The following is a 17,448-nucleotide window of genomic DNA, read 5'->3' on the forward strand; positions in this document are numbered from 1 at the left end:
AGCTCGACCATCAAGTAGCTCGACCATCAAGTAGCTCGACCATCAAGTAGCTCGACCATCAAGTAGCTCGACCATCAAGTAGCTCGACCATCAAGTAGCTTGACCATCAAGTAGCCCGACCATCAAGTAGCTCGACCATCGACCATCAAGTAGCTCGACCATCAAGTAGCACGACCATCCAGTAGCTCGACCATCAAGTAGCTCGACTATCAAGTAGCTCGACCATCGACCATCAAGTAGCTCGACCATCAAGTAGCTCGACCATCAAGTAGCTCGACCATCAAGTAGCTCGACCATCAAGTAGCTCGACCATCAAGTAGCTCGACCATCAAGTAGCTCGACCATCAAGTAGCTCGACTATCAAGTAGCTCGACCATCGACCATCAAGTAGCTCGACCATCAAGTAGCTCGACCATCAAGTAGCTCGGCCATCAAGTAGCTCGAACATCAAGTAGCTCGACCATCAAGTAGCTCGACCATCAAGTAGCTCGACCATCAAGTAGCTCGACCATCAAGTAGCTCGACCATCAAGTAGCTCGACCATCGACCATCAAGTAGCTCGACCATCAAGTAGCACGACCATCAAGTAGCTCGACCATCAAGTAGCTCGACCAACGACCATCAAGTAGCTCGACCATCAAGTAGCTCGACCATCAAGTAACTCGACCATCAAGTAGCTCGACCATCAAGTAGCTCGACCATCAAGTAGCTCGACCATCAAGTAGCTCGACCATCGACCATCAAGTAGCTCGACCATCAAGTAGCTCGACCATCGACCATCAAGTAGCTCGACCATCAAGTAGCTCGACCATCAAGTAGCTCGACCATCAAGTAGCTCGACCATCGACCATTAAGTAGCTCGACCATCAAGTAGCTCGACCATCAAGTAGCTCGACCATCAAATAGCTCGACCATCAAGTAGCTCGACCATCAAGTAGCTCGACCATCAAGTAGCTCGACCATCAAGTAGCTCGACCATCAAGTAGCTAGACCATCAAGTAGCTCGACTATCAAGTAGCTCGACCATCGACCATCAAGTAGCTCGACCAAAAAGTAGCTCGACCATCAAGTAGCTCGACCATCAAGTAGCTCGAACATCAAGTAGCTCGACCATCAAGTAGCTCGACCATCAAGTAGCTCGACCATCAAGTAGCTCGACCATCAAGTAGCTCGACCATCAAGTAGCTCGACCATCGACCATCAAGTAGCTCGACCATCAAGTAGCTCGACCATCAAGTAGCTCGACCATCAAATAGCTCGACCATCAAGTAGCTCGACCATCAAGTAGCTCGACCATCGACCATCAAGTAGCTCGACCATCAAATAGCTCGACCATCAAGTAGCTCGACCATCAAGTAAGTCGACCATCAAGTAAGGGGCTCGACCATCAAGTAGCTCGACCATCAAGTAGCTCGACCATCAAGTAGCACGACCATCAAGTAGCTCGACCATCAAGTAGCTCGACCATCAAGTAGCTCGACCATCAAGTAGCACGACCATCTAGTAGCTCGACCATCAAGTAGCTCGACCATCAAGTAGCACGACCATCAAGTAGCTCGACCATCAAGTAGCTCGAGTATCAAGTAGCTTGACCATCGACCATCAAGTAGCTCGACCATCAAGTAGCTCGACCATCGACCATCAAGTAGCTCGACCATCAAGTAGCTCGACTATCAAGTAGCTCGACCATCGACCATCAAGTAGCTCGACCATCGACCATCAAGTATCTCGACCATCAAGTAGCTCGACTATCAAGTAGCTCGACCATCGACCATCAAGTAGCTCGACCATCAAGTAGCTCGACCATCAAGTAGCTCGACCATCAAGTAGCTCGACCATCAAGTAAGGGGCTCGACCATCAAGTAGCTCGACCATCAAGTAGCTCGACCATCAAGTAGCTCGACCATCAAGTAGCACGACCATCTAGTAGCTCGACCATCAAGTAGCTCGACCATCAAGTAGCTCGACCATCGACCATCAAGTAGCTCGACCATCAAGTAGCTCGACTATCAAGCAGCTCGACCATCGACCATCAAGTAGCTCGACCATCAAGTAGCTCGACCATCGACCATCAAGTAGCTCGACCATCAAGTAGCTCGACCATCAAGTAGCTCGACCATCAAGTAGCTCGACCATCAAGTAGCTCGACCATCAAGTAGCTCGACCATCAAGTAGCTCGACCATCAAGTAGCTCGACCATCAAGTAGCTCGACCATCAAGTAGCTCGACCATCAAGTAGCTCGACCATCGACCATCAAGTAGCTCGACCATCAAGTAGCTCGACCATCAAGTAGCTCGACCATCAAGTAGCTCGACCATCAAATAGCTCGACCATCAAGTAGCTCGACCATCAAGTAGCTCGACCATCAAGTAAGGGGCTCGACCATCAAGTAGCTCGACCATCAAGTAGCTCGACCATCAAGTAGCACGACCATCAAGTAGCTCGACCATCAAGTAGCTCGACCATCAAGTAGCTCGACCATCGACCATCAAGTAGCTCGACCATCAAGTAGCTCGACCATCAAGTAGCTCGACCATCAAGTAAGGGGCTCGACCATCAAGTAGCTCGACCATCAAGTAGCTCGACCATCAAGTAGCTCGACCATCAAGTAGCACGACCATCTAGTAGCTCGACCATCAAGTAGCTCGACCATCAAGTAGCTCGACCATCAAGTAAGGGGCTCGACCATCAAGTAGCTCGACCATCAAGTAGCTCGACCATCAAGTAGCTCGGCCATCAAGTAGCACGACCATCTAGTAGCTCGACCATCAAGTAGCCCGACCATCAAGTAGCTCGACCATCAAGTAGCTCGACCATCAAGTAGCTCGACTATCAAGTAGCTCGACCATCGACCATCAAGTAGCTCGACCATCAAGTAGCTCGACCATCATGTAGCTCGACCATCAAGTAGCTCGACCATCAAGTAGCTCGACCTTCAAGTAGTGAGTTTCGACCATTAAGTAGCTCGACCATCAAGTAGCTCGACCATCAAGTAGCTCGACCATCAAGTAGCTCGACCATCAAGTAGCTCGACCATCAAGTAGCTCGACCATCGATCATCAAGTAGCTCGACCATTAAGTAGCTCGACCATCAAGTAGCTCGACCATCAAGTAGCTCGACCATCGACCATCAAGTAGCTCGACCATCAAGTAGCTCGACCATCAAGTAGCTCGACCATCAAGTAGCTCGACCATCAAGTAGCTCGACCATCAAGTAGCTCGACCATCAAGTAGCTCGACTATTAAGTAGCTAGTCTCGACCATCAAGTAATGGCCTTTTGATTTTTTGAGTACCACCATAAAGCGTCTAAATTATTATTGAAAAAAAAATTTGAAAAAAAAACGTTTTAATAAGGTTTTATAATTATGCACCGAAAAGGAGAAATGAATTATTTTCTTTAAATATATAATTACTCACTACTATTTAAACAACTGTTATCAGAAGCGTTGATCTCCTCTTTAGTTAAGGTATTCAATAAAAAAATTTCTTGACCCACGCGCCAAGTTTGAAAGAAATTGGTCAGCAGTGGTCGAAGTTTGCTCACCAGTGTCGACCCATGACGAAGCCTTTAGCAAGGCAGACAGACAAAAGAAACAGGGAAATAAGATAAATAAAAGCTTGTAGTAATAAAACCAAAACTTTTGAGGTGAAAACAACTTTGTTTGACGAGTAGGTCAGAACGTGTATGTTTGTCACACAACGACAGGCTGATATCAGACAGGTTTTTTTTTTATTATTTGATATGTTTTGTTACATGGTCTCATCAATACAAGCACGCACATCAATGTCTGCAACATGCTGGAATACAAGCTAAAACCAGTTGCTTAATTTAATTACGTATTTTCTACTAAGAAATCGTCCATAAATGACATCACACTCAGTTTCTTTCTTCGAAGAACGTCTACCGTGCCCCTCCCCCCCCCCCTCCTCGGAGAACAAAGTCTGAAAGAAACACGGATCACACTCCAATAAAGAAGGGTATCCTACTTTAGTGACGACGTGTTACAAGAGGGATGGGGGGGGGGGGGCAAAACGTGTGACGTCACACTTTACGTCAGGTAAAAAAAAATTTATTTAAGTATTTGTTGGCAGTTATTTCAATTTGTAAAATAAACTTTAATTTTGAAATAAAAATTAACCATTATACCTAATCATGTCCCAGATTAATCATAACCCAGGTTAATCCTGTCCCAGGCTTATCTTGTTCCGGGTTAATCCTGTCCCAGGTTAATCCAGCCCCAGGTTAATCCAACCCCATGCTTATCTTGTTCCGGATTAATCCAGCCCCAGGCTTATCTTGTTCCGGGTTAATCCAGCCCCTGACCAGGAAGAAATCGAGAAAGATTTAGCAGGTTTAGAGAGTGTGTGACGTCATCAAGTTGGAGGCTCTGACATTTTTTGTCTGACAGTGCGGAGGTTTCTTACTTTAAAGTATACGATGTACAGAGGAGATATTGTAATCGTGCAAAAAAAAACGTTTTACGCCTTCCTGGATCGGAAAAACATAGTTTTGCAATTTTGTCCGTATGTCTGCGTGTGTGTGTGTCTGTGTGTGTCCGTCTGTAAACACAATAACTTGAGTACCGTTACAGCTAGGTTGATAAAATTTCATATATAATAGGCCTATATATCCAATTTGCAGCTCTGTATCAACTTTTCAGCAATTTCCGGTAACCGAAAGTGGAACTTACTAAAGTTTTTGTTTTACAAAAGCCTATAACTTGAGTATTGTTTCAGATAGACGGACAAAATTTCTTTATACCGTTTACCGGAAGTAGTATTTTCCGATTTCTCAAAAACGCATACGAATTTATAAAGTACTAATATTCCGCACTATTATACACGCATTGTTTGCTGTTCACTTGGTGCGCAGTTCTTTTTTCTACGAAATTCTATTTTTAAAAGTTTAAGTAATTAAATATTGATTAAAAATCATGTCTACATCCCGAGTTGTCATCCCTCGTGGTGTAAAAGAAGTATATTCGAGAAAGTTTAGGGAAGATCACTCCCGCTTCTAAATCGACCAAAAAAAAACGTGACGTCCTGTATATCAAATTGAGTTTTTATTAAATTTTCACTAGATTACATTCTTCAATTAGTCAAGCAAATCTGCCGAATTTGATTTGATTAATTCTAAATGTGCACAGTGTTCTAAATTTTCCGTTACATCTGTAATAGATGGGTAGACTGACGGATGAGTTGACCAATTCGAAAAGTTTCCTCAAAGAGAAGATAACCATGTAGAGGTTGGTGAATTTGTTGCCCACGTTGTACTCCGGGATTGCCTCTGTTACCGAGTTAGAAATTATTTTTGGCGTGTTGCAGACGATGTAGACCAATGACACGACGGCAACTTGTCGAATGACCTGAAGCTCCTTGCCAGATAAGTTGTACACAGATAAAGCCAAATTGTTTTTCTTTCCAGAGTTTGCATTGATGTTTGTTTGTTCAATCAACGTTGATGAAGACGCTCTAAACTTCGAAGACTGCCTGAGGCACGATGCCATGACAACGAGACAAACAATGACTATAATCTGTGTAGCAAATGGGACAAATATTTCGGTAACAGCCCAAATTATGTTTTTAATTTGGTTTCGATTTTCCGAGGTCCAAAAACTTGGACGCGTCAAATTGAGACTTGGGTCAAATATAGGCACGATACCTGTCGTAGCTAGCACGGGTAGATTCGCTAGTAAAGTAAAGCAAGATATAACAAACAGCACAGCGCAGCAAACATTGCGGGTAAAGACGAACTTGAAGTGGAGCGGCTTAGCTATACACATGCAGCGCGCGATGGAGAGGAACGTGGTCACCAGCTGGATGTTGGATGAAAACAAAACCCCGATGTTCCCGAATGTCAGGCCAATGGCGTAAGGTTGGACACTGAAGACGACTTTTGGTATTTTATACTCAATCACGATGAGCATCGTGCCGACCGACATAGCTAGGCAGACGAGAATGTAGCATAGGTCAAGGATGGAGAGGACTAGAAAGGTCACGGTCACCCCATCGTTCAGCCCCATGGCAACGAATGTTTGGATGTTGACGTAGTTTCCCAGCGTGCCGGAAATGCAAACGGCAAACCACATGACAGCGAAAGCCGCCAAAAGCGTTGTGTAGAGATCGAAGCTTATGACACCGATACTGGTCAGTGTGTTCTGTGACGTCATGTTAGCAATGGCGGATTCCATCTCTCGCCTGGCCTGGTTGTTGAGGTGTGTGGGTGTCTTGATCTCTGTTGTTGATTTCCCTAGATGTCTTATGTTGATCTCTGTCGTTGTCGTGTTGATTCTGTGGATGTCTTATGTTGATCTCTGTTGTTGTAGTGTTGATCTCCGTAGAAGTCTAGGCGTGGGGCTCAATAAGAAATAAACTTTTATGTTGTAAGATACAACTTTAACTTGAATGTTAAAGCAATACCGCTTGCAATAATAGTTATTACTAATTAGGCAAACTCAACGAAAATTAGTTAATTACAACTGTTAATCACGGATTGCCGGCTTGTTTATTTCAACAGAAAGGAAATTTATTTAGATCTACTTATTAATAGGAAAAACTCAAACACATTTTTAGCTATTCTTAAATTGCCAAGAAAATTTACTCAAAGAAAAATCGTTAAATGATTGTGTGCGGAAAGAAAAACAATTATTGTGATTCTGAACGTAAAGCTAATTATAGGCTAGGCCTACTTCAATTAACGTTTTAAGTATAGGCCTATCCGAGGGACCACTGAAGATTATTGGTTGGTAAAAAAGGAAAATAGTTAGGTTTGCCAGCAAACTCTATTTTACCAGTCAGAAAACTATTTGTCGCCAAAATTAATTACAAATTTTATCAGAACAAATTGAAATAATTATATCCGCTGTTTTGAAATACTATATTATACGGAAGTATACAATGATAATTTTGTTAATTGAATTTTAAAATGTTAAAATGATCATAATTAAATCCCTGAAAATAAAATAAAAATATATTTTTTGTGTTTATTGGAGTTAGTTAAAAATAAAAACTCAGTCTACGCATGCGCTGTTAGTTGAGACCATACACAGTAGCTGACTGGTGAGGGGTGTGTAAGGCTGGTCTATGAAGACTTGACATCAAGACTTGACATCAAGACTTGACATCAAGACTTGACATCAAGACTTGACATCAAGACTTGACTTAAAGACTTGACATCAAGACTTGAGACGTGCAACATATTTATCAGACTAGTTGGTACCCCAGCACAGAGAAAGTTGTTTTATCAATACAAAAAGTCATTAATGAGAGTGGTTTGTTATAGAAAAATAAAGTCATACACCTATACTGGATACATTTGATGGAGCATTTCTATTGAGGCAAACATTTCTTACTTCATTAAAAAACCACAGGAATTAGAAAAGAATAAAATAAACACAAAACCTTTATAGAGATTTTTTTAATGCACTATAAATAAAAAGATAGGCCCACATTTACCTAAGCAATATTTAATTAAAAGTAAAAGATTAAAGCGTCGGTCGTTCAAGAATTCTTGTCAAAACGTTTTGCGAGCAATGCTTAAAAAGACCAGCTATATGATCCAGGCGTAATAAATAATAGCTGCAACGACATCAATAAATAGACTAATAAACAGACCAAATATTTCAATTCTTGATATTTTCAGGAAATTATTTTAACATTTTTTGTAGGGGAAGAAATTCCCCTAATTTTAAAATGTAAAGACAGGGGAGACTACAAAATAAAATCAATAGTGTAAACAGAGTTGTAGAACCTGCTCAGCAAACTCGATGTACTTGAGCGAGACTTTGATGTTCATTGATTGGTTGGAATATCGACGCTCTAACCAGTGTCAACATTCTAATTGCGGGCCTTCTAATCAAGGAAATCGTTCGCCTGCAAGCTGGGCAATGGGAATTACCAGAAATTTCTTTAAAATGTTAAATTATTTTTAAATAACAGGCCACATATATTCATAAATAGTCCCCCGTAGCATATTTGTAATTATATTTTAGCAATGTAACATTCTTCAACGTGACAAGGACATTGCCAGATAACCTCTAAATCACTCATGTATTTGCATCTAATTCACATTAGGAGGACATCCGTTTTAATTCTGTTATAGTGCACTATACTAAATCCGTCCCGTTCCCCCCCCCCCCCCCCACGTCACACCCAACAATAGTGTTCTTGTTTTTGGTGACCTTTCAACTTTTATATCAATAGATTTATACCTTGAGTAAAGAAACTAATTGGTTCTCTTTCTCGTAAATGGAAAAAAAAATATTTGTAAAAATGTTTCAGAAAATAAAACCAGGAAAAAGTTTTAAAACTGAGAGAATTTGATGTGACCACTTTCAAAAAGCTGACATTTGATGAATCTGTGCCAAAGACAGAAATCATTCAAGGCAGAAATTACACAAGACATAAATTATACAAGACACACATTACACAGACACAAATCACACAGACAGAAATCACACAGACACACATCACACAGACAGAAATTACACAAGACACAAATCATATAAGTCACAAATCACACAGACACAAATCACACAGACACAAATCGGTGACCAACCCGTGAAATGTGTTCACACGGTCGTGGCGAGAAAATATTTTTCTGGTCAGCTCACGTGTTTGTGTGTTGGTGTCGTCAGGACGCGTCCCCACACAGTCATCTAGCACAGCAGAACAGGGTAAGTGGTCGCTGTTAGTGGAACACTCTATGAGGTAACTTGTGGTGGTGTAAACTTCAGAGGTAACTTGTGGTGGTGTAAACTTCAGAGGTAACTTGTGGTGGTGTTAACTTGTAGTGTTGTAAACTTGTGGTGTTGTAAACTTTATTTAGAAATCTAGATCTAGAATCTAGATCTAACTGATGCTGAAACTTTCACTTGTTTAGCTGTAAACAAAAAGGATGTAGACATTAATGTTAGCGCTACTTAAACTGAAATTAGAATAAACTAAAATGTCCCCACAACTTCTGGTAGATCTTGAACTGGCAAAGGATCAAGTTAAGCTTACAAATGATAGTCAATAAATAAGAGTTTTAAAAGTTATTTATTTAGGCCTACATATTTTTATGATGTTAAAGTTAATGGGTTAGGTATGATTCAGGATTAAAAACAAATTCTCTTTAACTCTCAAGTGACTAACGTTTCCAAATTGTTAAAGCAAGATGGCCGACTCAAGCTACACAATCTCTCAACCTGCGGAAAACACGTCTCAAGAATCTGATGACTCATCGTCCTCTGAAGAAGTTGAAGAAGAAGAAATGGCAGAGGAACCTGAAGAAAGTCCCACAGTCACAAAGACAAAAGTTGACAAAGCCGAAAGTCCAAAGGAAAAATTACCAGCTCAAAAGCCCAGGGGTAAAAAACCCTTGACAAGCAAAGTTGCAAGCCCCAAGGCAAAAGTTGCAGTTCAACCGAAAAGCCCTAAAACAAAAGCTCCAGTTAAAACAAGAAGTCCAAAGCTTAAAGCCCCATCAGAGACCAAAAGCCCCAAATCAAAAGATCTGGCTGCAAAAGCCACTGAATCAAAAGCCCCAAAGCCTCAGACCCCCACAATGTACAACCTTGTCATAGATGCACTCAAGACCTGCACAACTTCTAAAGGGCTTACAATACAGGTATCACTAGTCCTCACCTACCATTGTCTCACAGGTATCACTTGTCCTCACCTACCATTGTCTCACAGGTATCACTTGTCCTCACCATTGTCTCACAGGTATCACTTGTCCTCACCATTGTCTCACAGGTATCACTTGTCCTCACCTACCATTGTCTCACAGGTATCACTTGTCCTCACCTACCATTGTCTCACAGGTATCACTTGTCCTCACCATTGTCTCACAGGTATCACTTGTCCTCACCATTGTCTCACAGGTATCACTTGTCCTCACCATTGTCTCACAGGTATCACTTGTCCTCACCTACCATTGTCTCACAGGTATCACTTGTCCTCACCATTGTCTCACAGGTATCACTTGTCCTCACCATTGTCTCACAGGTATCACTTGTCCTCACCTACCATAGTCTCACAGGTATCACTTGTCCTCACCATTGTCTCACAGGTATCACTTGTCCTCACCATTGTCTCACAGGTATCACTTGTCCTCACCATTGTCTCACAGGTATCACTTGTCCTCACCTACCATTGTCTCACAGGTATCACTTGTCCTCACCATTGTCTCACAGGTATCACTTGTCCTCACCATTGTCTCACATGTATCACTTGTCCTCACCTACCATAGTCTCACAGGTATCACTTGTCCTCACCATTGTCTCACAGGTATCACTTGTCCTCACCATTGACTCACAGGTATCACTTGTCCTCACCTAACATTGTCTCACAGGTATCACTTGTCCTCACCTACCATTGTCTCACAGGTATCACTTGTCCTCACCATTGTCTCACATGTATCACTTGTCCTCACCTACCATTGTCTCACAGGTATCACTTGTCCTCACCTACCATTGTCTCACAGGTATCACTTGTCCTCACCATTGTCTCACAGGTATCACTTGACCTCACCATTGTCTCACAGGTATCACTTGTCCTCACCTAACATTGTCTCACAGGTATCACTTGTCCTCACCTAACATTGTCTCACAGGTATCACTTGTCCTCACCTAACATTGTCTCACAGGTATCACTTGTCCTCACCTAACATTGTCTCACAGGTATCACTTGTCCTCACCTACCATTGTCTCACATGTATCACTTGTCCTCACCATTGTCTCACAGGTATCACTTGTCCTCACCATTGTCTCACAGGTATCACTTGTCCTCACCTACCGTTGTCTCACAGGTATCACTTGTCCTCACCATTGTCTCACAGGTATCACTTGTCCTCACCATTGTCTCACAGGTATCACTTGTCCTCACCATTGTCTCACAGGTATCACTTGTCCTCACCTACCATTGTCTCACAGGTATCACTTGTCCTGGCCTACCATTGTCTCACAGGTATCACTTGTCCTCACCTACCATTGTCTCACAGGTATCACTTGTCCTCACCATTGTCTCACAGGTATCACTTGTCCTCACCATTGTCTCACAGGTATCACTTGTCCTCACCTACCATTGTCTCACAGGTATCACTTGTCCTCACCATTGTCTCACAGGTATCACTTGTCCTCACCTACCATTGTGTCACAGGTATCGCTTGTCCTCACCATTGTCTCACAGGTATCACTTGTCCTCACCATTGTCTCACAGGTATCACTTGTCCTCACCATTGTCTCACAGGTATCACTTGTCCTCACCATTGTCTCACAGGTATCACTTGTCCTCACCATTGTCTCACAGGTATCACTTGTCCTCACCATTGTCTCACAGGTATCACTTGTCCTCACCATTGTCTCACAGGTATCACTTGTCCTCACCTACCATTGTCTCACAGGTATCACTTGTCCTCACCATTGTCTCACAGGTATCACTTGTCCTCACCATTGTCTCACAGGTATCACTTGTCCTCACCATTGTCTCACAGGTATCACTTGTCTCACAGGTATCACTTGTCCTCACCATTGTCTCACAGGTATCACTTGTCCTCACCTACCATTGTCTCACATGTATCACTTGTCCTCACCATTGTCTCACATGTATCACTTGTCCTCACCATTGTCTCACAGGTATCACTTGTCTTTACCATTGTCTCACAGGTATCACTTGTCCTCACCATTGTCTCACAGGTATCACTTGTCCTCACCTACCATTGTCTCACAGGTATCACTTGTCCTCACCTACCATTGTCTCACAGGTATCACTTGTCCTCACCTACCATTGTCTCACAGGTATCACTTGTCCTCACCATTGTCTCACAGGTATCACTTGTCCTCACCATTGTCTCACAGGTATCACTTGTCCTCACCTACCATTGTCTCACAGGTATCACTTGTCCTCACCTACCATTGTCTCACAGGTATCACTTGTCCTCACCATTGTCTCACAGGTATCACTTGTCCTCACCATTGTCTCACAGGTATCACTTGTCCTCACCTACCGTTGTCTCACAGGTATCACTTGTCCTCACCATTGTCTCACAGGTATCACTTGTCCTCACCATTGTCTCACAGGTATCACTTGTCCTCACCATTGTCTCACAGGTATCACTTGTCCTCACCTACCATTGTCTCACAGGTATCACTTGTCCTCACCTACCATTGTCTCACAGGTATCACTTGTCCTGGCCTACCATTGTCTCACAGGTATCACTTGTCCTCACCTACCATTGTCTCACAGGTATCACTTGTCCTCACCATTGTCTCACAGGTATCACTTGTCCTCACCATTGTCTCACAGGTATCACTTGTCCTCACCTACCATTGTCTCACAGGTATCACTTGTCCTCACCATTGTCTCACAGGTATCACTTGTCCTCACCTACCATTGTGTCACAGGTATCGCTTGTCCTCACCATTGTCTCACAGGTATCACTTGTCCTCACCATTGTCTCACAGGTATCACTTGTCCTCACCATTGTCTCACAGGTATCACTTGTCCTCACCATTGTCTCACAGGTATCACTTGTCCTCACCATTGTCTCACAGGTATCACTTGTCCTCACCATTGTCTCACAGGTATCACTTGTCCTCACCATTGTCTCACAGGTATCACTTGTCCTCACCTACCATTGTCTCACAGGTATCACTTGTCCTCACCATTGTCTCACAGGTATCACTTGTCCTCACCATTGTCTCACAGGTATCACTTGTCCTCACCATTGTCTCACAGGTATCACTTGTCTCACAGGTATCACTTGTCCTCACCATTGTCTCACAGGTATCACTTGTCCTCACCTACCATTGTCTCACATGTATCACTTGTCCTCACCATTGTCTCACAGGTATCACTTGTCTTTACCATTGTCTCACAGGTATCACTTGTCCTCACCATTGTCTCACAGGTATCACTTGTCCTCACCTACCATTGTCTCACAGGTATCACTTGTCCTCACCATTGTCTCACAGGTATCACTTGTCCTCACCATTGTCTCACAGGTATCACTTGTCCTCACCATTGTCTCACAGGTATCACTTGTCTCACAGGTATCACTTGTCCTCACCATTGTCTCACAGGTATCACTTGTCCTCACCTACCATTGTCTCACAGGTATCACTTGTCCTTGCCTACCATTGTCTCACAGGTATCACTTGTCCTCACCTACCATTGTCTCACAGGTATCACTTGTCCTCACCATTGTCTCACAGGTATCACTTGTCCTCACCTAACATTGTCTCACAGGTATCACTTGTCCTCACCTACCATTGTCTCACAGGTATCACTTGTCCTCACCATTGTCTCACAGGTATCACTTGTCCTCACCTACCATTGTCTCACAGGTATCACTTGTCCTCACCTACCATTGTCTCACAGGTATCACTTGTCCTCACCATTGTCTCACAGGTATCACTTGTCCTCACCATTGTCTCACAGGTATCACTTGTCCTGGCCTAACATTGTCTCACAACACATTTGACATTTTGTCTTTCACGCACTAAGCCCCTTTTTATTTTTAAATGTGCTTCTGTGTTGTTAGGCAGAATTTCAAGCACAATTTGAGCATTTGAATGGGATCAAATTGCTGGTTAGTTGGCCATCCAAATGTTTGCCTTGGATGTTGGCCTTGGCTGGTTAGTTGGCCATCTAAATGTTGGCCTTGGCTGGTTAGTTGGCCATCCAAATGTTGTCCTTGGCAGGTTAGTTGGCCATCTAAATGTTGTCCTTCGCTGGTTAGTTGGCCATCCAAATGTTGGCCTTGGCTGGTTAGTTGGCCATCCAAATGTTGTCCTTGGCTGGTTAGTTGGCCATTCAAATGTTGTCTTTGGCTGGTTAGTTTTTCTTAATAAACTATCCCAAAAATATCCTTAAATTGCACTTTGTGTTTAGCTATGAGATTAATAAATTGTATTCTGGTATTTAAGTTTTTGTGTAAAAAGTACATTTTTTCCATTCAGGCAATAAAGCGCATCATCACAGATAAGTACCCAAGCATGAAGGACAACTTCTCAACTGCACGTTTCAGAAAAGCAATGACCAAAGGGATTGAAGGCGCTGAAATCATACGGCCAAAATCTTCAGAGGAAACTGGCATGAAAGGATATTTCATGATCAACAAAGTCCTTCAGGCGCAAAGAGAAAAGAACAAAAAGGCAAAAGCTAAATCACAGGAGTCCAAACCCAAGAAGATATCACCGCACAAACCTAAGGCAACTAAATCTCCCAGCAAAGATAAAAAAGCAACTGCTGCCAAGTCAAAAGCTGAACTGAAAGCCAAAGTACCAAAAAAACAAACTGAAAGTAAAACAACGCCCAAGAAGACCAAGGTTGTCAAACAGAAGGTGCCAGCCACGCCCAAAACTTTGAAAACTGCCATCTCATCCACCCCAAAGCTGAGCAAGTCTGCCATGGCTGGTGCCAAGTTAAAGGTCAGTTTGTTGACGTCAGTGACATGACACCCTACTTGTTCACAGTAGGTTGGTCACCATTTGTAAAAGTTTATAGTTGGCTGGTCACCATTTGTAAAGGTTTATAGTAGATTGGTCACCATTTGTAAAGGTTTATAGTAGGTTGGTCACCATTTGTAAAGGTTTATAGTAGGTTGGTCACCATTTGTAAAGGTTTACAGTAGGTTGGTCACCATTTGTAAAGGTTTACAGTAGGTTGGTCACCATTTGTAAAGGTTTACAGTAGGTTGGTCACCATTTGTAAAGGTTTACAGTAGGTTGGTCACCATTTGTAAAGGTTTACAGTAGGTTGGTCACCATTTGTAAAGGTTTACAGTAGGTTGGTCACCATTTGTAAAGGTTTACAGTAGGTTGGTCACCATTTGTAAAGGTTTACAGTAGGTTGGTCACCATTTGTAAAGGTTTACAGTAGGTTGGTCACCATTTGTAAAGGTTTACAGTAGGTTGGTCACCATTTGTAAAGGTTTACAGTAGGCTGGTCACCTTGTACATGCCACCACAAGGTCTTTCATCTTCTACTGCAAGTAGAAACCTGTCCCAACTGTTGAGGTGATAATTCTATTTAAGATGCAAGCCCTTGGCATCTTGTAGGAGTTAACATCACCTGTTAGGATAAAAATTTACTGGCAACAATTTGTGGTTACACAAAGGGCAACAAATGGACCAGTGTATGCCATTAGCACTGTCAGCCCTTCAGTGGTTGTTGCCCTTCTTCCATTACAAGTTGCAAATCACCCAAGTTTCCATCCTATGCTTAATACATTTCTGCCTTGCGCATTCAATTGTTTGTTTACTCTATTGTGTATTGCAGACAGCTTCAGTAAAGAAGACATTGAAAGCTGGGCCAACAAAAAAGACGAAGAAAGCTGCAGAGAAATAGCTTGATGTGACCTAGAACAGGACCTTACCTGGAACAGGACATGACCTAAAGTAGGACCTTACCTGACGTGACCCAGACCAAACCTGTCAGCAATGGCAATCAGATTTTAAAATATTGTCTAAGAGAAATTTTTATTAAAGTGTTTATAAATTAATTTTGTTTGTTAGTTTCTAGGTATGGGGAGGGGGGTGGATGCTATGATAGCTGCCTCAGTGTTTGATTGGTAGCAATTCTTTTTCAACTGCAATTATTTTATCCACATTGACATCTAAAGAAATAACACTGATAGACTTCTACAAGATGGTTCATTGATAACTATGGTTGTTTAATATTCTGGTAGACAATAAAATGTCAGTGACCTGTGAATGGGGTCAATGAAAGGTGAAAGGTTCTAACATGACATAGACTATATTCAACCAAGAAATTTTAAAAACCATCTTGTGTGCACAGAGGTAAAAAAAAATAAATATTTGAAAATGTTCTGGAACAGTATAGCACACAACTATTGATTAAAGAAGTAATTAAATGTCCTGCTTTAGAGATGAATAAGGTATGCTTACATTACAGAGCTAAGGAGGGTAATCAAGAATGGACTGGTACTTGTGAATGACAGACTTTGATGGTCCTAGGTGCTTTGACCATAGGGGGTTTGACCACAGAGGGGGGTTAATCATAATTTATAGATTTTTAAATAAAAATATTGATGGTTATTTGATTTAAATTTATGACATAATACGATTTTATACGTTTCCTGAGAGTCCATTAATAGAAATTAACATGTACTAAAAAAAGTCCTGAACAATAATTTAGTCTCCACACAAAGGCTGGTGCTAGGCCTCATAGATTTATTTTAAATATAAATGGAACAAAATAATGTGATATAACAAGTTTTACAAATAAATAATGTAGATGTACTTGAAAATACATAAATATAAAGGATAACAAAAGATAAAAAAACATGCTAACAGTAAAGTCAAAGAAGTAATCCTAGTATGGTTTAGATTTGTATTTATACATGATGTATCAACATATTACATCCTGTCGCAATTATAATTACACTACTTTTAAAATTAATCCTTACAATTTATGGACAAAGCGCTTGTTATCAACAGAATTTCTTCCAGGCATCTCTTTGGGGGGGCGAAGCCCACCCGAAAAAATTCTACCCCCCCCCCCCCCCCTTGAACGAAATTTTTATAATTTATATAGAAAATATATTTTAACAGTGTCCCTCCCCCCCCCCCCCCGAAGAAAGTCTACTGCCCCCGTAAAATTTCAAGGCCCCCCCCCCCCCCCCGTCCCTGAGGAAAAAGTCTGGAAGAAACACTGGTTATCAAACGCCAGCATTGGACAAACCACCTGTGATCAAAGACCCTATATGAACAAACCACCTGTGGTCAAAGCCGGACACGACGCTTGTGATCAAACACCCGTTGACAAACCACCAGTGACCAAAGACCCTCTGTTGAGAAAACACCTGTGGACAAACCCCTATGGTCAAAGCCCCGCTGTGGTCAAACCCCCCTATGGTCAAAGCACCTGTGGTCAAAGGTCCGCGCACCGACTTTGGTATACATAGATGTGATTGACAGACTTTGGTTTTGAATATGAACAAGTTCAGGAACTGGTGTCAAGTTTATCTGCTGCTAAAAAGTTACAATGCAAATAACTCTTAAATAATAAAACTCCAATGTTGCAAGTGTTCTCCTAAAGAATAAGAAAACCATTACCCCCCCCCCCCCCCATATAAACCATTGCTACATTACTATCAGTCAGAATTTACAACTAAACACTGTAGTAATCCTTGTCTAGATAATACCTAACTTGGTCAAAACATTTATGTGCAAAGCTTTAACAGTCTAGTAAGCCTGAGTGGGAATGGACAGGAAACAGTGCAGCAACAACTAGCTGGATTGATTATTATACACAGTCTTGTACAAACACAAAGTCCTGACAGATATCCCCCAAGTATGGTAATACGGATTTGTCTACTAATTGAGCAAAATATTTTAGGGACTCAAATTCATTCACCCGGGTTTTGTTAAATTTAAATGCAGTCCCAGGAAAACACTTAACCTTTTTACTACTGATCATCAAATGCATTAAAGTTTAA

At 42.0% G+C, this 17,448-nt stretch overlaps 2 protein-coding genes across 5 annotated transcripts; one reads left to right on the forward strand and one right to left on the reverse strand.

Annotated features, from left to right (window-relative positions):
- Positions 1-5,101: 5,101 nt before the first annotated feature.
- Positions 5,102-6,172, reverse strand: LOC131954213 (uncharacterized). The gene has a single exon (XM_059317769.1). The coding sequence runs from the start codon at positions 6,170-6,172 to the stop codon at positions 5,102-5,104; it is 1,071 nt and encodes a 356-aa protein (XP_059173752.1).
- Positions 6,173-8,612: 2,440 nt separating this feature from the next.
- LOC131954215 (sperm-specific protein PHI-2B/PHI-3) lies at positions 8,613-15,489 on the forward strand. 4 transcript variants are annotated; one of them, XM_059317774.1, is made up of 4 exons: positions 8,613-8,677; positions 9,156-9,612; positions 13,946-14,416; positions 15,267-15,489. In XM_059317774.1, the coding sequence occupies exons 2-4, from the start codon at positions 9,160-9,162 to the stop codon at positions 15,333-15,335; spliced, it is 993 nt and encodes a 330-aa protein (XP_059173757.1). In that variant the 5' UTR covers positions 8,613-8,677; positions 9,156-9,159; the 3' UTR covers positions 15,336-15,489. The 4 variants fall into 4 exon arrangements, with proteins under 4 accessions (XP_059173757.1, XP_059173760.1, XP_059173758.1 ...); XM_059317777.1 differs by having other exon boundaries at positions 8,646-8,677; positions 9,130-9,612; XM_059317775.1 differs by having other exon boundaries at positions 8,663-8,767; positions 9,160-9,612.
- Positions 15,490-17,448: the final 1,959 nt, after the last annotated feature.

Source organism: Physella acuta, unplaced genomic scaffold, assembly GCF_028476545.2.
Source record: "Physella acuta isolate Inbredline_101_S28 unplaced genomic scaffold, ASM2847654v3 ptg000979l, whole genome shotgun sequence".
NCBI classification, from domain to species: Eukaryota; Metazoa; Mollusca; class Gastropoda; family Physidae; genus Physella; species Physella acuta.